The following is a 26,062-nucleotide window of genomic DNA, read 5'->3' as shown; positions in this document are numbered from 1 at the left end:
AATTCAAATTCCAGGGAAAATAAGGGATTTTGACAGGAGGTCTCGTGAAAAACACCTTTAAGAAAAACCTTAGATAACTTATGAGCCATAACATTTAACCCATCGAATCCAAGGTGGAAATTTGATTTGGCGGCTAACTGAACCCGAACTGTGTCAGCTGCTGTTCCTTCCTTAAAAATCATTGTCAAAAACTCTAAAATGGACGACAGAGGAGCTCGGAAAGGGTCAATTATTTTTATACTGGCCCAAACTGAGAACCTTTTCCACTTACTACGATATAGTTTTCTAGTAGATGGTTTATGAGAAGACAACAGAATTTGTCTTGTGTCATCTGAGAGTGAATGAAGCCTGGCTATTTGGGGAAGTGGATCAGCCAAGCAGTCAGCTTTAGAGACTGCAATGAAGGATGGAGGTTCCAGGACGGGTGTGTCAGGCGGTCTGGAACTGGGTCCAGGATCCATGGATCCTCCAGCAGATGATGGTGAAGGAAAGGGAACCAAATCTGTCAAGGCCAATGGGGAGCTATGAGGATAACAGTCCTTCCCAGTGATTTTGCTTTCTGTAAAAACCTGGGTATAGGTGGGAATGCATATAAGAGACCCTGAGGCCAATCGTGTACAAGTGCGTCTCTCGGGGGATGTCCCGGAGGTAGTATCAGGTCGAAGTAGCTAATGCATTTGGTATTGATGTGACTGGCAAAGAGGTCACAGCAAGGCTGGCCCCATTTGCGGAAAATCAAGCCGGCAACGTGTTCACTGAGAGACCACTCGTGAGGCAACAGGATCACCCTGCTCAGCTTGTCTGCTATCACTTTGGATTTCCCCGGGATGTGCGTTGCTAACAGAAAACGCTGGGATGACAGAGCCCATTGCCATATCCTGAGGGTTTTTCGACAAAGGGGGTAAGACTTGGTTTCGCCAAACTTGTTCAAATACCAGACAACTGACATGTTGTGCGTCTGAACTGCAAATGTCCCTAGAGGAAGAGTGTCCTGGAAGTACTGCAATGCCAGAAGTACTGCTCTCAACTCCAGAACATTGATATGCAGATGTGACTCTTGATCCGTCCATGTGCCTTGGGCAGTCTTTCCCTGAAAATGCCCCCCCACGCTATCAGGGAAGCGTCCGTGGTCACAGTGGCTACTGGGGGGGGGGGGCAAAGGGTCCTCCTATTGTGACATGGAGATGTCAACCACCACCGAAGGTCTCTCTTGCAAGAATTTGTGATGAGAATCACATGGTTCATTGGTAACTTCTGGTAAGACCATTGAGCGAACAGGAGCCACTGAAAAATTTGACTGACTCGTCTCTTCAGTAGGACTTTTGGACCGTCCCTCTGATTAAGGATCTCTAATATCTCTGCAAAGGAGATATTCTCAGAGGGGGATGGAGGGGGACCCTTCTGACTCATCCAAGTCAGTGTCAGATGTCAAAGACTCCTGTGGGGAGTCCACGTGCCTCCACTTGCACAGTATCTTCCTGGGTACCTCCTCAGTGGGGGGATCTGAGGTCGTCTCAGAAGAGCAGGGGGTGCCCTGTGGGGCTACATGAGGCTCAGGGTCTCTACGCTTGGGTGGACCGGTAGAAGCAGGAGTGGACACAGGCCCTTGAGGGGAGGAGGAAGCCAGACCTGATGCTGATGATATCTTTGGAGACAGGACTCTCCTCATGGCATTGAACGCACCATGGCTCCAACAAGAAGGGGTAGACAGCTCCGAAGGGACCGTCCGATCCTCCCACACCGAGGCCATGGGCTCCCAGCCCGAGGTAGGAGCCGAGCTCATCCGAGCCGAAGTCCTGAGAGGAACAGTCGGCACCGACAAATCAGTACGACTATCCTCCCCGGACCTGACAGGAGAGTGTCGGCTCCTAGAATCCCCGGTCGGTGCAGAGGACATCCGAGTAGATGGAACCAATAACACTGGTGCAGGTCTCGGCTCCACTGGCTCAACAACTATCAGGTCAGGCTCCTTCAGCTTCGAAAGTGCAGTACGGCTCAGAGGAGGAGTAGTCAAGTCCGGGTTAATGGTCTTCGGCTCCGACGAAGGCATCGGAGCAGACAACAATTTAGCAAGGCCTGGTTCCCGTAGAAGCTTCTGCACTAGCCAATCCATATCCATATCGGAGAGGCTGACCGAAGACGAAGGTGCTGATTGGAGCAGAGGAGATGAGGGAATCTCAGAGACCGGCTCCAAAACTGTGAGCTGGCTCCGAACAGAAGGGACACACTGTTCAGAGGACAGTGGAACTGATGACCCTACACCCTCCATTTTTTTAGTCTTTTTGAATGCTTTCGAGTCACCTGAGGATTTGGAAGATTTTGAGGTCTACTAGCACCATCCTGGTCACCCAGCGCTTTTGAGAAAGGGTGCTGAAGTAAACCCCTATCTTCTAATTTTCTCCTTCTCTCCAAAAGTACCCTGGAGGAGAAGAAGTGACATATACTGCAAGAGTCTTGGAGGTGTTTAGCCCCCAGACAATAAACACATTGAACATGCCAGTCAGTGACAGACATTTTTTGTCCACAATTCGGACATTTCTTGAAGCCAGATTTTGGATGAGGCTTCACTTTCTCATCAGACATTTCTATATCAGATTAAACAGTTTTAAAGAATCAAACAACACACTTAGAATATCTACCAAAGTACACCTAAGGTTAAATACAAGGCCAACTCTTAGGCCCAACACTATAGAAAAACAGAAGCCAACACAGGGCACGAATCTAAAACTTAAGTCTAAGTCTAAAACTCTAGAGAGTATATCTATATATATATATATATATATATATATATATATATATATATACACACACACACACACACACACACACACACACACACACACACACACACACACACACACACACACACACACACAGACACATTATCCTAACAAGAAGTGAAGAAAAAAGTTTTTAAACTTGTAAATAGAAGAATCTATCGATTAATAATGGTCCGAGCTATCTGGAACACCAAGATCTGTGCTGCAGCAAACTAGATCTGAGGTAATTCCAGCAGTGCATCATGGGATAAGGGGCTTGGTCTCGAGCTACTGGCAAACCTTGAGCTTTGCTATAGGCCGTGTTGGAGCAGAGGATCGGCTCCGAACCCATCAGTGAGAATAAACGGCGAGATTTAACAACTTCACATTATTAGTTTAAGGGTGTGCACACTTACGCAACCAGCTAATTGTACGTTTTTTGTTTTACATTTTTCCCCTGACAGATTTGTTTTTCAGTTGAATTGTACAGGTTATAGGTCACATTAAAGGTGGGAAAAGTTTTGAAATGATTTACTGTGGTCTCTTTTTTTTTTATATCACAAAAACCTAGCATTTTAACAGGGGTGTGTAAACTTTTTATATCCACTGTGTGTGTGTGTGTGTGTGTGTGTGTGTGTGTGTATATATGTATGTATATATATATATATATATATATATATATATATATATATATATATACACACACACACACACACACACACACACACTATACATACAGTATAAAATATATGTACACATACACACGTTTTATACGTATCGCACATACACATACATATTTCAGCCTCTCTAACCATCACTAAAGTAGTAAAAAAAACTGTCACATTCTTCCCCCTTTTTTTGTACATATGGCTCAACTGCCATGACATATGCCAGCAGTGTAGTTTTACATTCAAGCTTAACGTTGTCCTGTACAAGTTTACTTAAGTTTCAAGTCAGTTCTACATTTTAGCACCAGTGGGAGCAAATTGCTTTAAATTGAAAAGTACAGTTTTGTACCTACCATAAATGTAGATGTCCGAGAGGTATGCATCTGCAGTCCTTACAAATGGGTTGTCCTGGCCTCAGGCAGCCCTTCGGTCGGCCGGATTCCAAAGTCTGGGTCTGGCCTCGGCTGATGTCGCACTTCACCCGACGTCATAGCTGCAGTTCTGCGGGTATAAAGGCATCAGCCGACGCCATTTTCCTCAGTGTTTCTTGCCCCAGATGCCAGGTGCCCTCTAGGAAGGCTAAATTTGGATAAATGTAAATGTTTCCAAACAATAGAGAACAAATAGAAATAAACATGTATATACATATATACAAACAAATACACCATAATAGATTCCCCCAGCTAGCTAAAAGGTGGGCAAATACCCTAGGAGTACCACAGAGGGGAAGGAGGGTGGGTAATCCTGACTGCAGATGCATACCTCTCGGACATCTACATTTATGGTAGGTACAAAAAGTACAGTTTTGTACCTACCATAAATGTAGATGTTCGAAGATCCACATTGCTGCAGTCCTAACACTTGGGTAGTCCGCTGTCCACGGTCGGCCCGAATATCAAAGTATAAGGCTGACGTCGATCAGGGCGCATTTAACTGACGTCAGGACGTCAGGGTACAAATGCGCATGACCGACGTCATATCCTCAGTCTTTTCTTGCCCCAGATGTCAGAAGACCTTAAAAATAAAGGTCAAAACCAAAAGACAGAAAACAAATAACCAACCACCCTTGCACTAACTATATGTACAATACATATACAATATACACAATATGTACAACCCAACCCACACAACCACCTCCAACTACAGAGGGGAAGGAGGGAGGGTAAATTGGACTGCAGCAATGTGGATCTTCGAACATCTACATTTATGGTAGGTACAAAACTGTACTATGTTCTTCATCTCACATTGCTGCAGTCCTAACACTTGGGTAGAATCCCAAAGCAGAGGTAAGGGAGGATGGCTAACTATAAGGAAGCAGGAGCTGCCAAAATGCCCTGCAAAACCGCAGTGGCAAAACCAGCCCTGGACTTAGAGTAAAGTGGCAGGTGATAATGCCTAGAGAAAGTATGCACAGAACTCCAAGTAGCTGCCTCCAAAATATCCTTGGTTGCCACTCCCCTCAAAAAAGCTGTTGAAGTGGCAGTAGCCCTAGTGGAATGAGGCCTAATCCCAGCTGGAACCTCCTTGCCATGATGGGAATAACAGAAAGCAATGCAAAACCCAATCCACTTAGAAATAGTTTGTTTTGACACAGGCTTGCCCCGAGAACTCAAAGCAAAAGAAACAAACAACTGTTGAGACTGCCTGAACCCTTTAGTTCTATCCAAATAATAACGCAACTGCCTGTGTACATCCAAAGTGTGCAAAATCCTTTCCCCCTTATTTTGGGGATTTGCATAAAAAGTAGGCAAATGAATAGTCTGGTTTAAAGCCACACTAGAAACCACCTTAGGCATAAAGGAAGGATTAGTACGTAATGATACCCTATCCTTATGGAAAATCAAGAAAGGCTCAACCGCCATAAGGGCCTGTAATTCAGAAACCCTTCTCGCAGAGGTAATGGCCAACAAAAAAGCAGTCTTCCATGATAAATATTTCAACTCAGCAGTAGCTGCAGGCTCAAAAGGTTGTAGAGTGAGTTTCTCCAACACAAAATTGAGATCCCAAGCAGGAGCAGGAGCTTTTCGTGGGGGTCTTATATTCTTTGCCCCTCTAAGAAACTGCTTGAGCAAAGGATGAGAAAACAATGGTGGGTCACAATCATAGTGAGCCGAAATTGCTGCAGCATGAACCTTAATAGAAGAGAAAGACAAACCTTTGTCCAGTAACTCAGTAAGATATTGAAGAGCCACACTCAAATTAGGCCCAGAAACATCAAAATCTTTTGCTGTACTCCAAAATAAAAATCTCTTCCATTTATCTGCGTACACTTTCCTTGTACTAGGCCTTCTAGCTTCCAAAATAACATTCAAAACTTGCTGAGGAAGTGGAGGCCCACTATGGTTCAAAACAGAATATGCCAGGCTGTTAGGTGCAGAGAATGAAGCTTGACATTGAGCAAATGGCTGTCCTCCTGTGACAACAGGTGTGGAATCGAAGGCAAAGGCCATGGAGGCTTCCGTGCTAGACTTCTCAGTAATGGGTACCAGTGCTGTCGAGGCCAATCTGGAGCTATTAAAATCATCCTTGGCTTGTCCTGTCTGACATTTAGAAGTACCTTTGGGAGGAGAGGCAGAGGTGGAAAGGCATACACATGAAGATTGCTCCAATTGAAAGAAAGAGCATCCACTTTCCAAGCTGTGGGATGAAACCTTTTTGTGCAAAACTTTGGCAGCTGATGGTTTAGTGGAGAAGCGAACAGATCTATGTCTGGAGTTCCCCATGACGCTGTCAATTTCTGAAATACATGAGGATCCAATTTCCACTCGTGGGGATCCATAATTCGTCTGCTCAACACATCTGCTAAGGAGTTCTGTGCTCCTGGCAGAAACCTTGCCTGAAGATTAAGCTGTAAACTGAGAGCAGTCTCCCACAAAATCATTGCTTGCCTGCATAGAGGATAAGAATGCGTTCCCCCTTGCTTGTTGATGTACCACATGACAGCTGTGTTGTCTGTTAGAATCAACACCTGTCCTGGAAGAAGGAATTCCTTGAAAGCTATTAATGCAAACTGGACTGCTAACATCTCCTTCATGTTGATATGTAGATGTTGTAGTCTGACAGGCCACTTGTTTTGTATCCATTTTCCATTTAGATGAGCTCCCCAAGCTTTGTCCGAGGCATCTGTCGTCAAAATCTGACTTGCCTCTGGCCGGGTCACAGAGAGTCCCTTGTTTAGGTGACATTCCTGAGCCCACCACAAAAATTCCTTCTGAATGCAAGGTATTATTTGAATGACAGTGTCCAGATCCTGGCAGTGCTGTGTCCATACATTTTTGAGATACCATTGTAGCTTCCTCATATGCAGTTTGGCATTGGGAAGCACCAGAATACAAGATGCCATGAACCCTAAGGCTTGAAGGACTGTCCTTGCAGTCAGCCCGGACTGATGAGATAGTTGATGGAAGTAAAGGGATAGACTCTTTTGTTTGTCCGGGGTAAAAAGGCCATCTGGGCTGCTGTATTCAGTCTCACACCCAGAAAGCACATGTCTTGAGAGGGTACTAGACTGGACTTTATTTCGTTCACAGAATACCCTAGGCATCTTAGCACTGCTATCACATATTCCAAATGATGAAGAAGCTCTTCCCTTCCTTGAGCCAGAATTAGGCAGTCGTCCAAATAAGGATAGATCTGTATTCCTTTTAGTCTGAAGAAAGCTATCACTGGAGCCAGAACTTTCGTGAACACTCTGGGCAGTAGATAAGCCAAAGGGCAATGCAGAGAACTGATAGTGAGAAGTCCCAGCTCGAAACGCAGATACTTTCTGCAACTGAGTCTGATAGGAACATGAAGGTAAGCCTCCTTGAGATCCAAAGTTACCATCCAATGATCTTTGCCCAGCAGAGGTAAAAGCTGCTGCAACGTCAACATTTTGAACTTAGGAATGTCCAGATAAGTGTTGAGGATAGATAAATCCAAAATTGGTCTCCACATGTTCCCCTTCTTTGGTACTAGGAACAGGCGAGAATAAAATCCTAGGCCCACTTCTGGCAGAGGGACCGGCTGTATGGCCCCTAGTTGGAGCAACAGAGAAACCTGTTTGTGAGCCTCTATTCTTTGAGGAGGAACGTCTGGCATGCCTTTGAAAGGAGGCAAGGTATGGAAATAAAACCTGTAGCCGTGGTGTATGATATCCAATACCCATCTGTCCTGGGTAATTAAACTCCAATTTTCTTTGAAAAGAGCCAACCTTACTCCCAAAGGTGCTGCCAGACGAGCAGGCTCTGGCAGCTGAAAAGGTAGGTCATTGGGTCTGCTTACGAAAGGACTGACCCCTGCCCTCACCCGAAGCCTGTGCAGGAGAACTCCCTGTTCTAGGCCTGAAAGAGCCCTGAGCTCTGCCCTTACCACGTCTACATCTACCCCTAGACTGGGAATCATAAGAAGGATACGTCCACCCCTTAGTAGGCCAATTTCTACTAAACTTTGGAGGCTGGACCTGCAAAAAATCTTTAACAGTCTGCATAGACTTAGCCTTGTCTTCCATTTTCTTTAAGACTGTCTCAACAGGAGGACCAAACAACACGTCAGATTGTAAAGGAGCATCTAAAATCCTTGTTTTAACATGTTCAGACAAATTCTGATCCCTCAGCCAGGCGTGCCTGCGAAGAACAGTCCCAGTGGCAGCCACCCTAGACGAGGCCTGTACAGCATCAAAACCACATTGCAAAGAATGCTTACCCACTTGTTCAGAAACATGTACTAAATCTTGCAACTCTTTACAATCAATACCTACTGCCAGAGCATCAACCTTAGACTTCAATTGTGAAAGGAGATAGTTTTGGTATTTCAACATGTGAAACTGGCAATTCAGAGCCCTCATAGCAAGAGTGGAAGAAGTATAAACTTTCTTTCCCCATCTATCCAAGGCCCTAGCCTCCTTGTCTGTAGGAACCGGATTCTTAACAACAGAAGCCTTAACACCCTTAGGCCCCTGGCTAACAGTTTCTTGGTCTGCCCTAGGACTCTTAAAAGCTACTTATGAACTTCAGGCACCCTGTAATACCTATCCGGCTTAACAGGAGCAGGAGGCAAAGAATCAGGATTAAGAGAAGCCTCTGTAAAACATCCTCCACTACATCCAAAACAGGAGGTATAGCCAAAGGCCTATGCTGGGGTAAAACAGAAATTCCCTAAGCCGTTTCCTGGAATCAGAGAAGTCCTGACCCTCCCACTTAAAATGCTCCCTCATGGAATGAAGAGTTTCTGAAAAAGAAAAATCCTCAGGAGGAGTAGCAGAAGGAGTAGAATCATCCACATCATAATCAGAGTAAGAAGAGTACTCCTGCAAGTCTTCAGCCGAAGACTCTGAAACATCTGAAGCTTGCTCAAAACCCCCCAGCTCAGGCTCCACCCTAGGTCTCTTAGCAGGAGGGGGCATAGAACCCCTAATCAAGGTAATCAAATCTTCTGCCATTTTAAGCATATGCTTCTTGGGCATAGTACCTGAAGAGCTAGGGGTAACACCAACTGAAGCTAAACCTGGCCTGCCCCTAGGAGAAGCCTTAGAAACAGAAGGAGAGGGCCTAGCCACCTTAGGAAGGGAGGGGAGTATAGTAACCTGAGAAGCCCCCTCAGCCTGACTTGCCTCCTGAGAGGCCACATCTTGCGATAATAAGGTCTCACTCTGGGAACACAAAGAAATCTCCGGTGGAGCCACCGGCTCCACTGACACCTCTAAAGAACCGGCGTCCGGTACAGACGGTTCTTCTAGTCTAGGCTTAACTGCCTTGTCTCTGCGCTTCTTCGAGGAAGCGGGCGTCGGAGCATCCGACGGCATTTTATAATTGCACCGCTTCCCAAAGACTAACCTTGCACAATCCAACCTTCTCTTTATAGTGCGTTTATTAAATCTAGCACAAGAGCGACAGCCAACAACGTCGTGCTCAGGCCCTAAGCAAGGAATACACAAAGTATGATAATCTCTATGCGGTATCTGTTTCCCACAAGAAACGCAATTATTAACTTTTTCTGACATCCGGTAAATGACTGAGGCAAGAAAAAACTAAAATATTCCCCAATGGGGTACTTAGCCAACTTTGAACTCGGTCTGAAACTTCTAAATCGAAAAATCTCAGAACGCCAACCGGCACTTGCAATGCTGCTTCTGCATCGGACCATGCGGCAAAAAAGACTGAGGATATGACGTCGGTCATGCGCATTTGTACCCTGACGTCCTGACGTCAGTTAAATGCGCCCTGACCGACGTCAGCCTTATACTTTGATATTCGGGCCGACCGTGGACAGCGGACTACCCAAGTGTTAGGACTGCAGCAATGTGAGATGAAGAACATCTGTACTATGTCCTTCAAGGATGCATCTGCAGTCCTTACAAATGGGTAGAATACCATAGCCAAACTGGGGGAGGAGGCACTAAGAGTTTATGGTGTATTTAAGATCCCTTGCAAAACAGCAGTGGCAAAACCTGCTCGGGATCTGGAGTATAAAGGCAGATTATAATGCTTGGCAAATGTATGCACGGAGCTCCAAGTAGCAGCCTCCTCGTAAGAAAGCTGTAGTAGTGGCTGTAGCCCTTGTGGAATGAGGTCTGATGTTTTCTGGAGTTGCCTTTCCATGAAAAGAGTAACAAAATCTAATGCAATTTCCTATCCATTTTGAGATTGTTTGTTTTGAAATTGCTTTTCCTTCCATTCCTGTGGCATATGCTACCAGAAGCTGGTCAGTTTTTCTATAGTTCTTGGTTCTGTCCAGGTAGTAGCGCAATTGTCTGTGTACATCCAAGGTATGCAGCAATCTTTCCCCCCTGTTCTATGGGTTGGGGAAGAATGTTGGCAGGTGTATTGCTTGGTTTAAAGATACTCTGGAGACCACTTTTGGCATAAAGGTAGGATTAGTTCTCATGGACACTCTATCCTGATGAAAGATAAGGAAGGGCTGTACTGCCATTAATGCCTGTAATTCAGAAACCCTTCTAGCTGAAGTGATTGCAAGTAGGAATGCAGTCTTCCAAGATAAGTACTGTAATTCTGCTGTTGCTGCTGGTTCAAAAGGGGGAAGTGTTAACTTTTCTAACACAAAGTTCAAATCCCATGTAGGCAATGGTGGTTTCCTTGGTGGTTTTACATTTTTAATTCCTCTGAGAAACTGTCTGAGTAGAGGTTGAGAAAAGACTGGAGGATCCATGTTGTATTAACCCTTTGAGATAAATCAGGGTTATTTTGTCTTATGCAATGTTCCAGGCAGCCAGCTGCATTGTTTTCAGGTTTGGATGCAGGGTTTTGAAGTTCTTCTGTGTTAACAGTAAGGGAACTAGGGGCAGATGCCATATTTGTTCCCGAGACATGTTCCTCAGTAATGGGTACCAATGCTGCCTCGGCCAGTCTGGAGCTATCAGGATGATCCTTGGACGGTCTTCTTTGATCTTCAATAGCACCTTGTGCATCAGAGGAAGAGGTGGGAATGCATATGCTTTCAGGTTTTTCCAATTGAAAGATAGGGAGTCCACCTTCCAAGCAAGTGGGTGGTATGCCCTCGTGCAGAATTTTTTCAATTGGTGGTTGTGTGGGGATGCGAATAAGTCTATTTCTGGTAGTCCCCATTTCTCTGTAATGGATTTGAAGATGTCTGGATGTAGCATCCATTCGTGGGCATCCGTGGTAGTTCTGCTTAGGATGTCTGCTAGTATATTTTCTTTTCCTGGTACAAATATTGCTTGTAACTGAATGTTGAAGCTCAGGGCCACATTCCAGAGGTCCATTGCCATCCGGCATAGAGGGTATGAATGTGTGCCTCCCTGTTTGTTGATGTACCACATAACTGTGGTGTTGTCCGTCCTTATCAGCAATTGACCCTGTCAAGAAGTGGTCTGAATGTCTGAATTGCCAGTTTTACTGCCAGCATCTCCTTTTGATTTATGTGTAGGTTCAGCTGGTCTCGAGTCCATAAACCTTGTATGCACTTGTCCAGCATGTGTGCCCCCCAACCGAGGTCTGAGGCGTCCGTTGTGATAGTCTGGCTTGGTTGAGTGCTGTGGAAGGGCATCCTTTGTTCGATTGACAGGCCTGAGCCCACCATTGGAATTCTTGCTTCAGGCATGGAATTATTGGAATTTGGGTTTCTAGGCTGTGCTTGTGCTGAGACCATAAATTCCTTAGGTACCATTGTAACTTTCTCATATGTAGTCTGGCATGTGGAATCAATATTATGCAGGATGCCATGTAACCCAGGGCTTGCAGGACTTTCCTTGCTGTTAGCTGGTTTTGCTTTGTTAATGCCATGAAATAGAGAGGAAGTTGCTTCTGTTTTTCTGCTGTGAGGGATGCCATTTGATTTGATGTGTCCAGTTCTGCACCCAAGAAAGTTATCCTCTGGGATGGTATCAGCCTTGACTTTCTTATATTGACTGTGTATCCCAGGGCTTGCAGTATATGAATGACCTTTTTCAAATCTTTTTCTAATTTGTTTTTGTTGTCCGCTTGTAACAGGCAGTCGTCCAGGTAAGGGTAAATTTGAATTCCCTGAAGCCTGCAATGAGCAATTACTGATGCCAGGCATTTCGTGATAAGCCAAAGGGCAATTCTGAGAATTGATAATGCTCTGATCCTGCAAGAAATCTGAGGTATCTTCTGCAATTTGGTCGTATGGGGACGTGCAGGTATGCCTCCTTGAGATCTAGAGTTACCAGCCAAGACTCCTTGCCCAGCATGGGAAGAAGCTGCTGAAGGGTCAGCATTTTGAATTTTGGAACAATGATGTATGTGTTTAGAGCGGACAGGTCGAGAATAGGTCTCCATTGGTTTTCTTTTCTTGGTACCAGGAAAAGTCTGGAGTAAAATCCTTGCCCTTGTTCCATGGACGGTACCCTTTCTATAGCTCTCATCCTTAGTAAGTGGTGTATTTGTTGTAGAGCATTTGTCTTCTGATTTGGAGGTAGGTTTGGCATTCCTCTCTTCCTTGGTAGAGTATGGAAGTGAAACCTGTAACCTTGGTCTATTGTCTGTAAAATCCATTTGTCTCCTGTGATGTGATGCCAGTTTACTGAAAATAAGGCTAGCTTTCCGCCTAAGGGTGCTTCTAGTTGTTCCCTGGTAGGCGGTCTCAGAGCCAAGTCACTGTGATTGTCCTGTGGAAGTGGTGGTGGCTGGATATGTGGCAGTACTTCGCTGGTTGTTAGGCTGCCACTGACGTCCCCTGTAGGCACCTCTGGATTGACCCCTGCCTCTTGGGCGCCTATTCCTGCCTCTCTGAGCTCTGGAGGTGTCTGGAAAGGACCAATTCTTGGAAGGCCAGTTCCTTCAAACCTTGGAGGCTGGACCTGTAAGAAATCCTTGACTGTCTGGACAGATTTTGCTTTCTCTTCCACCTTCTTCAGCGCCTGCTGTGCAGGGGAGCCAAACAAATCGAGCTTATCCATGGGAGCGTCTAGGAGCTTTGATTTAACATGGTCTGGTAAGGACTGCTCTTTTAACCATGCATGCCTTCTGATCACTGTACCAGTCATAGCTGATCTAAAGGAAGCCTCCAGTGCATCATAGCCGCATTTTAAAGAATGATTACTGACCTGCTGAATGTTATATGTACCATTTCCTGAACAGATTTTTTTGTCTAATGGTTCAGACGAGGACAGTTTTTTAGTTAACTGATCTAACATAAATTCCTGATACTAAATCATGTGGAATTGACAGTTTAAGGCCCTAGCCGAAAGAGTAGCAGAGGTGTAAACTTTTTTACCCCATCTCTCTAAAGCCCTAGATTCCCTTTCAGAGGGGAGGGTTTTTTTGGCAGAGGTAGCTGCTACAGCCTTGGGTCCCTGGGAGATAGTTTCAGGATCTGCAAAAGGAGCCTTATACAAATGATAATGTGTGTCCGGAACCCTGTAGTACCTGTCAGGCTTAGCAGGGGCCAGAGGAAGAGAATCAGGAGCAGTACAAGCATCATTAAATGCATCATCCACAACAGTGAGTACTGGAGGAATGGCTAAAGGCCTATGCTGTGGCAAATGCAAAAAGGTCCTAAGCCTTTTCCTAGAGTCTGAAAAATCCTGGCCCTGCCATTGAAATTGTTCCCTCATAGCATGCAAGGTTTCCCCAATAGAAAATTCCTCAGGCGGAGAGGCAGAAGGAATGGAGTCTTCTGCATCAGAGTCCTCATAAGGAGAATAAGGGCCCTCTGGAGGGTTTGTATTATCTGAATCATCAGAGGAGTAATCTGAAGAAACTGGCTCAGGGGGCTATGCTCTAGGCCTCTTCTCTGGAGGTGGGTGAGAGGCCCTGTCAGGGTGAGGCTGGGATCCCCGGATCAAAGAAATGAGATCCTCTGCTAGACTAAGCATTTGAGAACTAGAGCTAGGCCTGTGAGAGGGGGTCTTAGCAGGCACAGTTTTGGTAGATTTTGCTGCTTTAGCCCTGGCAAAAGCCTTAATCGACATGGATGCAGGGGGCCTAGCAGCTCCACGTGCAGGAGTAGATATATCTAAAGGTACAGTATCAGATAAATCCTGTGAACCTGCAAGAGCAGGTGGTATTTCAGTAGCAGATTCAGCCATGCTGGATGAGGCCTCGGTAGGAGGCAAGCTTTCGGCCGAAGGAAGAACCGTGGACTCTGTTTCAGCCGAAACAGAGACACTCGCGGTTGGCTTAACCGCAGTTTCGGCCGAAACCACGGACCGCGGGTGTCGGTCCTTTTCCTTGCGTTTTTTAGTTAATTGCAAAGTCGGAGTTTCCGACGGCATATTGTAAGCAAAAGCGGAGCCGAAAAACTCCTCAGCAAATTCTGACCGACGTCTAAGCGTCCGTCGGTTGAAAGAAGCACAGGCTAGACAAGCTGCTACGTCGTGGTCTGGGCCTAAACAAGGTAGGCAGTAAGAGTGGAAATCTTTATGAGGTATTTGTTTCCCACAAGTTAAACAGTTATTCACTTTTTCTGACATCGGCTGAGGCAAGAAAGAGTCCCCAACGGGGTACTTAGCTTTTTAGAAGTCTTCGGTAGTAGTAATCTCTGGTTCTGACCGACCGGCACTTGCGAACAGCTTCTGCTTCGGGCGCCATGCGGCAAGAAAGACTGGGGAAAATGGCGTCGGCTGATGCCTTTATACCCGCAGAACTGCAGCTATGACGTCGGGTGAAGTGCGACATCAGCCGAGGCCAGACCCAGACTTTGCAATCCGGCCGACCGAAGGGCTGCCTGAGGCAAGGACAACCCATTTGTAAGGACTGCAGATGCATCCTTGAAGGACATCAGTGTCTTTAACTGATTAAAACTACTGCTACATGCTGTGCTTCTTAGAGGGTTGCTTGTTTTAAAACTTGACATCCTGCTATTGTCCTTTCTTATCTTTAATTGACTGACCACTGGGGGAGGGGGGGGCAGACTTTCTTCTCTTCATTCCTTCTCTCCTTTCTCCCACAAGTTTCATAGCTTGCAGATCACAGAGACATTTAAAAGTCATCTTAATTCACACATGCAAACAATTTGCAATAGACTGCATGTTACCCAATAAAGAACTGCACTTTTGATAGCAAATTTGGGGAGCAAGAAAAAACATTTTTTTAATTACTGAACAAGATGTTACCACATTAATTTTAATAAACAAATTTTCTGAAGATCAGATGCTCAAACTGTGGCTTTAGACAATTTCTTGAAAGTCCTATTCTAGAACAAAGATCTATGAAAGAAGGGATTGCTCCTTATCCCTAGAATGCAATGATCCTGAAGCTGAGACACAGCTCCCAGAACATGGAAAGGCAAAAAACAGCCTGAAAAGTTTGATAAAAACGATTTGACAACACTGACTCATTCAAAAACCTACTCTGTCAAATTACCTTTGCAAAATAACTATAACCAAGCAATGGGCAAAAAAGGCTACACAGACAAACCATTCAGTAAAAACTGCAAGAAAGACTCGTCCAAGCTAGAGTCTTCACTGTGTAATATCTGAAACAGTCTGTAGTGAAGGCTCACGGGATACACAGAAATTGATCCCTGGATGGCACAGTGGTGCAACAGTAGTGCTGTCGCCTCACAGCAAGAGGTTATCCGGTTCGATTCTCGGCTGGGGTGCCTTCAGTGCAGAGTCTGCATGTCCTCCCTGTATTGGTGTGGTTCTCTGGGTGCTCCAGTTTCCTCCCACATTACAAAGACATAAATCTGGAGCATTTTTTCCCAGGCCTCCGCTGAAAATTGGCTATGTTCCAAGTTGGACTTTCCCGGTTAACAAATGTTAAATAAATAAAAAAATAAATAAATAAGGGCACACAAAGTGTTTCAGCTACATGCCCATGACATTTAACTATTTTAGTCTGTATACATTCATACTAATACACCAAAACCTCACTAGCTGTAGACTTGCCATGTTTCACACTTTTTGTGAGTACAGCATAAATTAATTGTTTGGCATTAATCAATTATCATCATCTTATGATGTTTTACCTTCTTTACTCAGAGTCCATTTAACTCCTCTTGATATACCAGCCAGTCTAAACCCCCATAAGAGCAGTTCTACTTTTACATAGTTTTCAGATGGCCCCTAATCACAGTCAGCTGCAGGTTACTTGCATCAAAAGCAAAACCCACATTGTTGTACGAACGTGCCAGCTATATAAAACATTTGACTACAGTCACCGCCACTTAATTACGCAAAATAAAATTTTCAATAACAGAAACTTTTTTAATCTGGTCACAGAAGAAAACGTTTTTATCACTAAGTAGCAATATGCAAAAGCATGTGTGTATCAAGGGCGGGGAGTTTATTTTAACTCGTTTCAAGGATTATTGATTGTGTTAACAAGGATAGGAGGAAAGTCACAAATAAAAAATATTTAAAAAAGTATACTAACCTCGCTTCTGCATAAAACTGAAGAGATCATCCAGAAACTCCTTCCTCTTTGGGTCATCATTCAGTTCATACAGCTGTTGGAGAAAAAAAAAATCAACATTTTACTTGTCCATCTGAAATTTAGCACATGAGAAAGCCCAAAAAGGAATGCAACTCTCATTTACTGGCAGGTTAAATGATTTAGGATGGATGCTTCTAGATCATAACACAACTGATTTTTCATATGAAATCTGAATGTCCCTTCTCACCTTCAAGAGCCAGCTACTATGTCACCATCATGGTATAACAGTTAGCACAGCCTATGCCTTTGACAGGTGCAAGTACAGTACACTTCTGCTAGTGTTAAAAGTTAAGCAAGAAAACAGGAAGCCTAAGACTAAACAATATTTTTACACCACAGTAATTTGCGATATTTCTAATCGCTTATTAAAGTCCCCATAGAATACATAAATTATGTGCCATCACTCTTCTTCTGTTCCAATGCAGAAAGAAATGATTACATGAAATAAAATATGAACTAATCTGGTTCTGAACAATAATAATACTAATAATAATAATACATTCCCTAACTTTTAGGACTACCATTACTTTACTTACTATACAGAAGTCTTACTGAAATACCTAGCCTACCAAAACATATTCTCATTTTACTTTTAAAATGCCCACATATGTACCTTGGCCAAAGAGATTTCATTTGCAAGCTAATCTACATTTTGTAAAACAGAAAATGTGTGAGAAAATTTGAATGTTCTAATAAATGTACATAAAAAAAAAACAAGACGTACAATGCTCCCTAGGTAAAGGCTTTGGTATACTGGCCGGATGTTGGGATATCTTTGGCAGGAGATCCCAGAGGTGATTAATACTGCAAGTGATATGGAATGACATCACTAGAGGTTTATATTTCAGATACACTAACTGATATAGCCAGAAGTTATTAGGACTAGTGTGATACACTTTCAGGACAGACTTTGAAATGGGTTAAAATTTTAGAACATGGTTGCTGACGGTCCTGAAGGAAACGTAACATAACCCATTATTAAAGAAAGAATGGTGCCTTGACGCTTTGGGGATTCCTATAACAGGATGTCTGTGATTACAAGACTTTACTCTGCAAACGGTCCTTCCAGATTAAGGGGAAACAGATGAATACACACAGAGTACTCTCTGCATGTTAGACCTACTGGAAAAGCTAACTATCTGGAAGAAAAAGATTATGCCAGCTCTGTGGCACAGAAGGATGGAGCCCAAACTGTAACAAAAGTGACCCAGGTTCAACCAGTTGTTCAGGTGTCAGAGAAAGTGGACAAGAGTAATAAAAATGACTGATCTTTGTTGACTTGCCCATCCTCCTGGGGGGGGGGGGGGGGGTCAGGCTCACTGCAACACTGCCACCCAGCAAAGGTTTGACGCTAGTGTTATCAGAAATGCCAAGCAAAATGAGTTGCCTTCAGTCAGTGAAACCCCATTATGCACGGCAGCTGGGTGATGAGGTACTCATAGATGCAAGCATTTACCAAAGGTTAGGCTTTGCACTGCGGTGCTTTGGCAAGAGTTGTCCCCCACCATCAAGGGGACGAGAGTTAGGACAGCTCAGTGTTAAGGGACTAAGACTACCATGGCAAATGTTAAATGTTTCATTACTCACAAAAGCAGAAATTCCCCCTCCAGATCTTGGCTACTTTAATGGAAGCAGTTCAGAAAGCATTAGTTTACGTGCATATTAATTTCAGGGAAAACAGGCAAGAAATGGAAAACTGCAGCAATCAATTCAACATTTCCACTTGGCATCTCAGACCTTTCTTTCCCACTTCCGTATGAGAGCCATCATTCGTTTCAACCTGCTCGTCTCCCACCATCTAGCACCCAGATATTTTTCCCTTTTAAAAATGAACTTAGTCACATCAAACACAGTAGAACAGGTAGTACCAACAAGATAAACTGAGCTGATTACAGAATCCATCATTTGGGAAGCATTTTTTTTTTTTTTTTTAATTTATGACCCTCCACATATGCTAAGTAAGCAGCTTTCTTCCAGGACACCATGCAATATGTGCAGTAAGGGAATGTTATTCACTTCCACTTGTGACATAAGCCTGCAAATGAGCAAATTATTCATGTTTACCCAGTCTCCACTGGGGAAACATGTGCACTGTGCGCACACTGGACATACACCCCACCCCCCATAAGACAGGCAAGCAGGCTCAGTGCCTTCACTTCTGGTAATTCCCAGCTAACTAGATCATGTGACAAAGTCACTAACCAAACTTTGGCCACCTGGGTCACAGTCAGGGTTTTATCCCCTCTAGGACGATCAACTGGCAGTATCCAATATTTTATGTAAGAATTTTCCAAGTCACCTCCTTGCCATATAGTCTATCTCCCTGCTGCCAGACTACTCAGTGCCCTGTACAATGTTTGTTCATTTGACATTAATGTTACCCTTACCTCACCTTTTACTTCCTCTCCCACCCAGACAAAAAAAAATTTGGCCAGAAAAGGTGGTCATCCTGAACACAAGCAGCAAAATTTCATTCCCTCAGGGCATGATGCAATCAATAAATGATGGACTTTTTCATTGGACACTTCTCAAAGCTCTAGGCTACATACCATTCCTCATTATAGCCATGACAAAATCTCAAATTTTATATGAGGAAAATTCAGAGCTCTCACACACACAAAAACAAGACTGTGGGACCAGAAAGTACAGTTTTGTACCTACCATAAATGTAGATGTCTGATACATATGCAACTGCAGTCATAACATATGGGTTGTCCTGCCTCAGGCAGCCCTCGGTCGCCCGAATTCCAAAGTCTGGGTCCGGCGTCGGCTGGTGTCGCCTCCTCTCCGTCACCACGGCTGGAGTATAAAGGCATCGGCCGACGCAATCTTCTTCAGTGTTTCTTGCCCCAGATGCCAGGTGCCCTCCTAGGAAGGCTAAATTTGGTAAATGGATAAAAATAATCCCAAATATGCACAACAGTAATAAACAGATACACCATAGGAATACCCCCAGCTAATGGGAAAAGGGGAAGGGACTCAAAAAGAAGGATACAGGGGGGTAGGAGGGAGGGAGGGAAAATCCGACTGCAGTTGCATATCTATCGGACATCTACATTTATGGTAGGTACAAAACTGTACTATGTCCTTCAAGAATGCAACTGCAGTCATAACATATGGGTTGAATACCATAGCCAAGCTGGGGGTGGATGGAACTAAGATAAGGATGGTGTAGCTAAAATCCCCTGCAGGACTGCCGAAGCAAAGCCTGCTCGGGATCTGGAATATAAGGGCAGGTTGTAGTGCTTGGTAAATGTATGCACGGAGCTCCATGTAGCTGCCTCTAAAATGTCCTTTGTTGCCACTCCTCTTAGGAAAGCTGTGGAAGTGGCCATAGCTCTTGTGGAATGGGGCCTAATATTGGCTGGCACACCTTTTCCATGGAAAGAATAGCAGAATCTGATGCAATGTCCAATCCATTTTGAAATTGTTTGTTTGGAGATTGCTTTTCCTTGCACTCCAGCAGCATAGGCTACAAACAGTTGGTCAGACTTTCTGGTGGCCTTAGTTCTGTCTAAGTAGTAACGTAGTTGTCTGTGTATGTCCAAAGTATGAAGTAGCTTTTCCCCCCTATTTTGAGGATTGGGGAAGAATGCAGGCAGGTGAATAGCTTGATTTAGAGACACCCTGGAAATAACTTTGGGCATGAATGTAGGATTGGTTCTTAGAGAAACTCTGTCTTGATGAAAAATGAGGAAGGGGGGCACTGCCATGAGTGCCTGTATCTCCGAAACTCTTCTTGCAGATGTGACTGCCAATAAGAAGGCCGTCTTCCATGAAAGAAATTGCATTTCTGAACTTGCTGCTGGCTCAAATGGAGGAAGAGTTGGTTTTTCCAACACATAATTGAGGTCCCATGCAGGTACTGGCTGTTTTCTGGGAGGTTTGATATTCTTTATTCCTCTTAGAAACTGTCTTAGCAATGGATGAGAAAACACTGGAGGGTCACAGTTGTATTTTGCTGAGATTGCTGAGGCATGAATCTTTATTGAAGAGTATGAAAGTCCAGTATGAAGTAGTTCTGCCAAGTATTCTAAAATCTGAGGTATACTCGGTAATGCTGTGTCCTGACCCCTGTTGGCATTCCAGATGCTGAATCTCTTCCATTTGGCTGAATATGTTTTTCTTGTGGAAGGCCTGCGTGCTTCCAGCAGGATTTCTTGAACCGATTTTGATAGAGAGTTAGGAGGAGAGATCATGTTAGCCTCCAGGCTGTCAGATGTAATGATTTCAGGTCTTGATGTACAGTCCTGTAATTGTGCTGTGTTAGGAGCAGAGGCCATAGGGTCAGAGGCCATGGTTTGGTCCGAGTTATGGTCAATAGCAATGGGTACCAGTGCTGCCTTGGCCAGTCTGGAGCTATCAAAATACCTGTTGGTTGTTCTGCTTTGATCTTCAGTATCACCTTGGTCAGCAGAGGCAGAGGAGGGAATGCATAAATTTTTAGAGAATTCCAGCTGAAGGAGAGAGCATCCGTCTTCCAGGCTAGAGGATGGTGAGTCCTTGTGCAGAACTTTTTCAGGTGATGATTTAAGTGGGAGGCGAAAAGATCTACATCCGGTCTTCCCCATGTCTTTGTCAGTTGAAAGAAAATGTGAGGATGCAGCATCCATTCGTGTGGATCCATGAAACTTCTGCTCAGGTTGTCCGCCAGTACATTGTCCTTGCCTGGTACAAACTGGGATTGTAAATGTATCTTCAGGCTCAGGGACTTTTCCCAGAGAAGCATTGTTAGTCTGCAGAGGGGATAAGAATGAGTGCCTCCCTGCTTGTTTATGTACCACATGACAGTGGTGTTGTCCGTCCTTATCAGCAAATGCCCTTGTTGTAGTGATTTTTTGAAAGTCTCGATTGCATGTATCACTGCCAACATTTCCTTTTGGTTTATGTGCAGATGCCTTTCCTTTGGGGTCCAATGCCCTTGAATGCATCTGTCCTCCATGTGCGCCCCCCATCCATGGTCTGAGGCGTCTGTTGTAATCATTTGGCCTGCTTGAGGTCTGTTGAAAGACATGCCTATGTTTTGCTGACTGGCTTGAGCCCACCATAAAAATTCTTTTTGCAGACATGGAATAAGTGGGATTATGTCCTCTAGGCTTTGGCTGTGTTGAGACCATAAGTTTTTTAAATACCATTGCAGCTTTCTCATATGAAGTCTTGCCAAAGGTATCAGAAGGATGCAAGATGCCATGAACCCCAGGGCCTGCAGGATTTTCCTTGCAGTCAGCTGGGAGAGTTTTGCTAGACCTTTCAAGTACTCTGGTAAATGCTGCTGTTTTTCCTCTGTGAGGTAGGCCATTTGGTTTTCTGTGTCCAGTTTGGCTCCTAAGAATATAATCTGTTGGGATGGCAGTAGTTTTGACTTCTGAATGTTGACCGTGTATCCCAAGGCCTGCAGTAGATGCATGACATAGTCCAAATTTTCTTTTAAGGTTTGTTTGTTGTCTGCTTGTATGAGGCAGTCGTCCAGGTAGGGGTATATTTGAATCCCCTGCAGTCTGCAGTGTGCCACTACTGATGCCAGGCATTTCGTGAACACTCTGGGCGCAGTAGATAAGCCAAACGGCAATGCTGAGAATTGATAATGCTCTGTCCCTGCAAGAAATCTGAGGTATCTTCTGCAGCTTTGTCTGATAGGGACATGCAGGTATGCCTCCTTGAGGTCCAGAGTGACCAGCCAAGACCCCTTGCCCAGCATGGGAAGGAGTTGCTGCAACGTCAGCATTTTGAACTTTGGCACTATGAGAAAAGTGTTTAGAGATGACAAGTCCAGTATGGGTCTCCATTTGTTTTCTTTTCTTGGAACAAGGAACAGCCTTGAATAAAATCCCAGGCCTTGCTCCTGAGGAGGAACCCTTTCTATTGCTTTTATACTTAACAGCTTGGAAACTTGAGAGAGTGCCTCTGCCCTTTGATGATGTGGCAGGTTTGGCATGCCTTGTCTTATTGGTAATGTGTGGAAGTGGAATCTGTAACCTTTGTCTATCAAATCCAGAATCCAGTTGTCCTTGGTTAAAATATGCCAGTTTTGTGAGAATAAGGATAATTTTCCGCCCAAGGGTGCTTCTCTTTGAACCTTTGTAGGCGGAATGAAAGTCAAGTCATTGCGATTGTCCTTGTGGTGCAGCTGAACTGTCTGTACCACTTCTTTGATTTGGAGGTTGCCATTGGCGTCCCCTGTAAGATCCTCGGTATTGCCCTCTACCTCGGGCACGTCTGCTTTTTCCCCTTTAAAACTTGTCTGAGCCGGGGAAGGACCAATTCTTTGAGGGCCAGTTTCTGCTGAATCTGGGTGGCTGAACCTGAAGGAAATCCTTGACTGTCTGTACTGACTTTGCTTTTTCCTCTATGGATTTCAATACATCTTGTGCATTAGCACCAAAAGCTTCTGTTTTTCCAAAGGTGCATCAAGTAACTTTACTTTAACATGGTCAGGCAAAGACTGATCCTTTAACCAAGCATGTCTACGTATCACAGCCCCAGTCATAGCTGCCCTACATGAAGCTTCCAGTGCATCATAACCACACTGAAGAAAATGGTTATTAACCTGCTGAGTGTTATATATATGATCCTGCAATGCCTTTTTATCGATAGGCTCAGGAGAGGCTAACTTTTTCTGTAAATCATCCAGGAGAAAATCCTGGTACTGAAACATGTGAAAAAGGCAATTTAGAGACCTCATGGCCAGGGTAGTAGAAGTATATACTTTTTTACCCCATCTCTCCAGGGACCTTGCTTCCCTGTCTGCTGGCAGTGGGTTTTTGGCAGAGGAGGTAGCCACTCCCTTGGGGCCCTGTGAAATAGTTTCTAGATCCACAGAGTGGGCCTTAAAAAGGTGCTTGTGGGTGTCAGAGACCCTATAACATCTGTCCAGCTTGACAGGAGCCGGAGGAAGAGAATCAGGGTTAGCACTGGAGTTAGAGAAAACATCATCCAAAACATCCATAACAGGTGGAATAGCTAAAGGCCTGTGCTGGGGAAGCTTGAGGAAGGTACGAAGCCTTTTCCTGGAGTCAGAGAATTCCTGACCCTGCCATTGAAAATGTTCCCTCATGGAATGCAGGACTTCACCAAATGAGAAATCCTCTGGAGGGGAGGCAGAGGGAATTGATTCCTCAGCATCAGAGTCCTCGTAGGCCTGGAAGGATTCTTCATGGGTATCAGAATGTTCAGAATCCCCAGAGGCTTCATCCGAAGAGAAGTCGTCCGCCTGCTCAGTTCTGGGCCTTTTCTCTGCAGGTGGCTGGGAACCCCTCTCCGGATGAGGCTGAGACCCCCTGATAAGGGAAATAAGATCAGCAGCCAGAGACATGATTTGCTTATCAGAAGAAGGGGCCTGGGCAGTAGGTCTAGGATGGGCCTTGGCCTGACTGGCGGCCTTAGCTCGTGCAAAGGCCTTGATGGACATGGATACAGGAGGCCTAGCAGCCCCACGTGCAGGCGTAACCTTGTCTACAGAAATGGTGTCGGGTAGATCCAGAACTTCGGTTTCCGGAGGAAAATCAACAACCGGCACCGGAGAGTGTGTTAACGCTGTGTCGCCGGCCTGGAGCGGTAGATTTACCACTTCCGAAGGAACCGGAGCACTAGCAGAGGGTTTGGGAGTAGCATCGGTAGTGGACGCGGGCCGAGGATGTCGGTCCCGGTCCTTGCGTTTTTTAGCAGATTGGGTAGTCGGTTGATCCGACGGCATGATATACGCAAAGGATTCACCGAAAAAGTCCTCAGCGAATTCTGCCTGGCGCCGGAGAGTGCGCTTATTAAAGCAGGCACAGGCAGCACAGGCCGAGACGTCGTGGTCTGGGGGCCCAGGCAAGGAAGGCAGAGAGAATGGAAGTCCTTATGAGGTATTTGTTTACCACAAGACAAACCATTATTAACTTTCTCAATTTGTTCTGACATCGGCTGGGCAAGAATAAATGTTCCCCAACGGGGTACTTAGCTTTTAGATGACTTCGGTACTGAAAACACAGGAGCTGACCGACCGGCACTTGCGAACTGCTTCTGCTTCGGGCACCGCGCGGCAAGAAAGACTGAAGAAGATGGCGTCGGCCGATGCCTTTATACTCCAGCCGTGGTGACGTCGGAGAGGAGGTGACACCAGCCAACGCCGGACCCAGACTTTGGAATTCGGCCGACCGAGGGCTGCCTGAGGCAGGACAACCCATATGTTATGACTGCAGTTGCATTCTTGAAGGACATCACTTTTTCTCGAGGACATACACTGGATGAAAAGAAATAGTGACTTGCTAGAATTTTATCAAGGATTTCCTTCTACTCCTCTTACCCCAGACTAGAAACTAACAGATTTTTTTCAATTCTGCATAGGAAGCCCACTATCAGAATTTTAAGATCAAAGGCCCACAGTGTCCCCACCCCCCACCCCAGTAGGGACATTTTCAAACATACAGTAATCAGTTTAGCATCTGAAGAGTTCAAGACTGTTCTGAAACCATTTTAAAAAAGTAATAAAGAATGTGCCGAAAGCTGGGTGTTGTACAGTCTCACAAAGCACCAAAGTGATGTGGTACATCAACAAATAAGGGAGCTTCACCTCCTAACAAATCTGCATGCTAGGCATGATTACTAGTTTCAAGTTCTTCAGATTACAAGTACCACCTTTAAGATATTTACCCCCAAAGTAAAAAAAAAAAACTTAGAATATATGATGAGAGCAATTCAATCACCCATAAAGTACAGTTGTGTACACTTACCATAAATGTAGATGGTAGAGTGTATTCACTGTTGCAGCCATCACACTTGGGTTATCTGCCTGCGGGTAGCCCTCAGTCGGCCCGAATACCAGAGTCTTGGGATTTCTGCGTCGGTTGCTGTTGCCTCTTCCATGACATAAGGTTGTCAGGGGTATAAAACATGCAGCTGACGCCATTACGTCAGTTTGTCTTGCCCCAGATGTCAGGAGCCCCCAAAATAGGAAGCTATTACTTGGTGTGGAACACCTCCAGTAAAAAGAAAATAACCCTGCCATAAAAGATGGCCATAAAGACGATAGGTAGAAAGGATATAGAAAACCAGGGGGATGGAGGGAGGGAAACCAGGACTTAAACAGTGAATTCACTCGAACATCTACATTTATGGTAAGTGTACACAACTGTACTATGTTCTTCGTGTTTCACTGTTGCAGTCATCACACTTGGGTTGATTCCCAAAGCTGAGGAAGGGTGGAAACAGTCAAGAGGTGTTGGGGCTGGCTAGCAGGCCTTGTAAGACTGCTGTAGCAAATCCAGCTCTGGATTTAGAAAAAATAGGTAAGTGGTAATGCTTGGTAAAGGTGTGTACAGAACTCCAGGTTGCAGCTTCCAGGATGTCCCTGGTAGGGACTCCCCTGAGAAATGCTGTAGAGGTTGAAGTAGCTCTAGTGGAATGAGTTCTGATCCCCAGAGGGCTAGGTTTTCCACGGTGCCTGTAGCAGAAATGGATGCAGTGTGCTATCCATTTGGAAATAGTTGGCTTTGAAATGGTATTGTCCTCTGCCCCTGTAGCAAAGCTGACTAGCAGCTGGTCAGATTTTCTGAAAGGCTTAGTCCTGTCAAGGTAGAACCTGAGCTGTCTGTGCACATCCAAGGAGTGCAGGATCCTTTCTCCTTTATTCTGAGGATTAGAGAAAAAGGTTGGCAAATGGATGGATTGGTTTAGAGCCACACTGGATACCACCTTGGGCATAAAGGAAGGGTTAGTCCTGAGGGAAAGCCTGTCAGCATGGAAAATAATGAAGGACTCCATCGCCATTAGTGCCTGTAACTCAGACACTTGTCTT

General features: G+C 44.8%; 1 protein-coding gene across 1 annotated transcript in view; it reads right to left on the bottom strand.

Annotated features, from left to right (window-relative positions):
- The window catches only part of ARID3A (AT-rich interaction domain 3A), a 1,395,207-nt gene that overhangs the window by 269,018 nt on the left and 1,100,127 nt on the right, over window positions 1-26,062 (bottom strand). Inside the window, exon 5 of the mRNA XM_044054833.1 lies at window positions 16,225-16,297. Within this exon, the coding sequence (XP_043910768.1) occupies window positions 16,225-16,297 (73 nt within the window). The remainder of the gene's footprint in view (window positions 1-16,224; window positions 16,298-26,062) is intronic.

The sequence above is a fragment of the Protopterus annectens genome, chromosome 13.part0 (assembly GCF_019279795.1).
Source record: "Protopterus annectens isolate FY-2018-M chromosome 13.part0, PAN1.0, whole genome shotgun sequence".
NCBI classification, from domain to species: domain Eukaryota; kingdom Metazoa; phylum Chordata; order Ceratodontiformes; family Protopteridae; genus Protopterus; species Protopterus annectens.
Note: the sequence above shows the minus strand (reverse complement) of the source record. Positions and strands in the feature narration are given on the sequence as shown.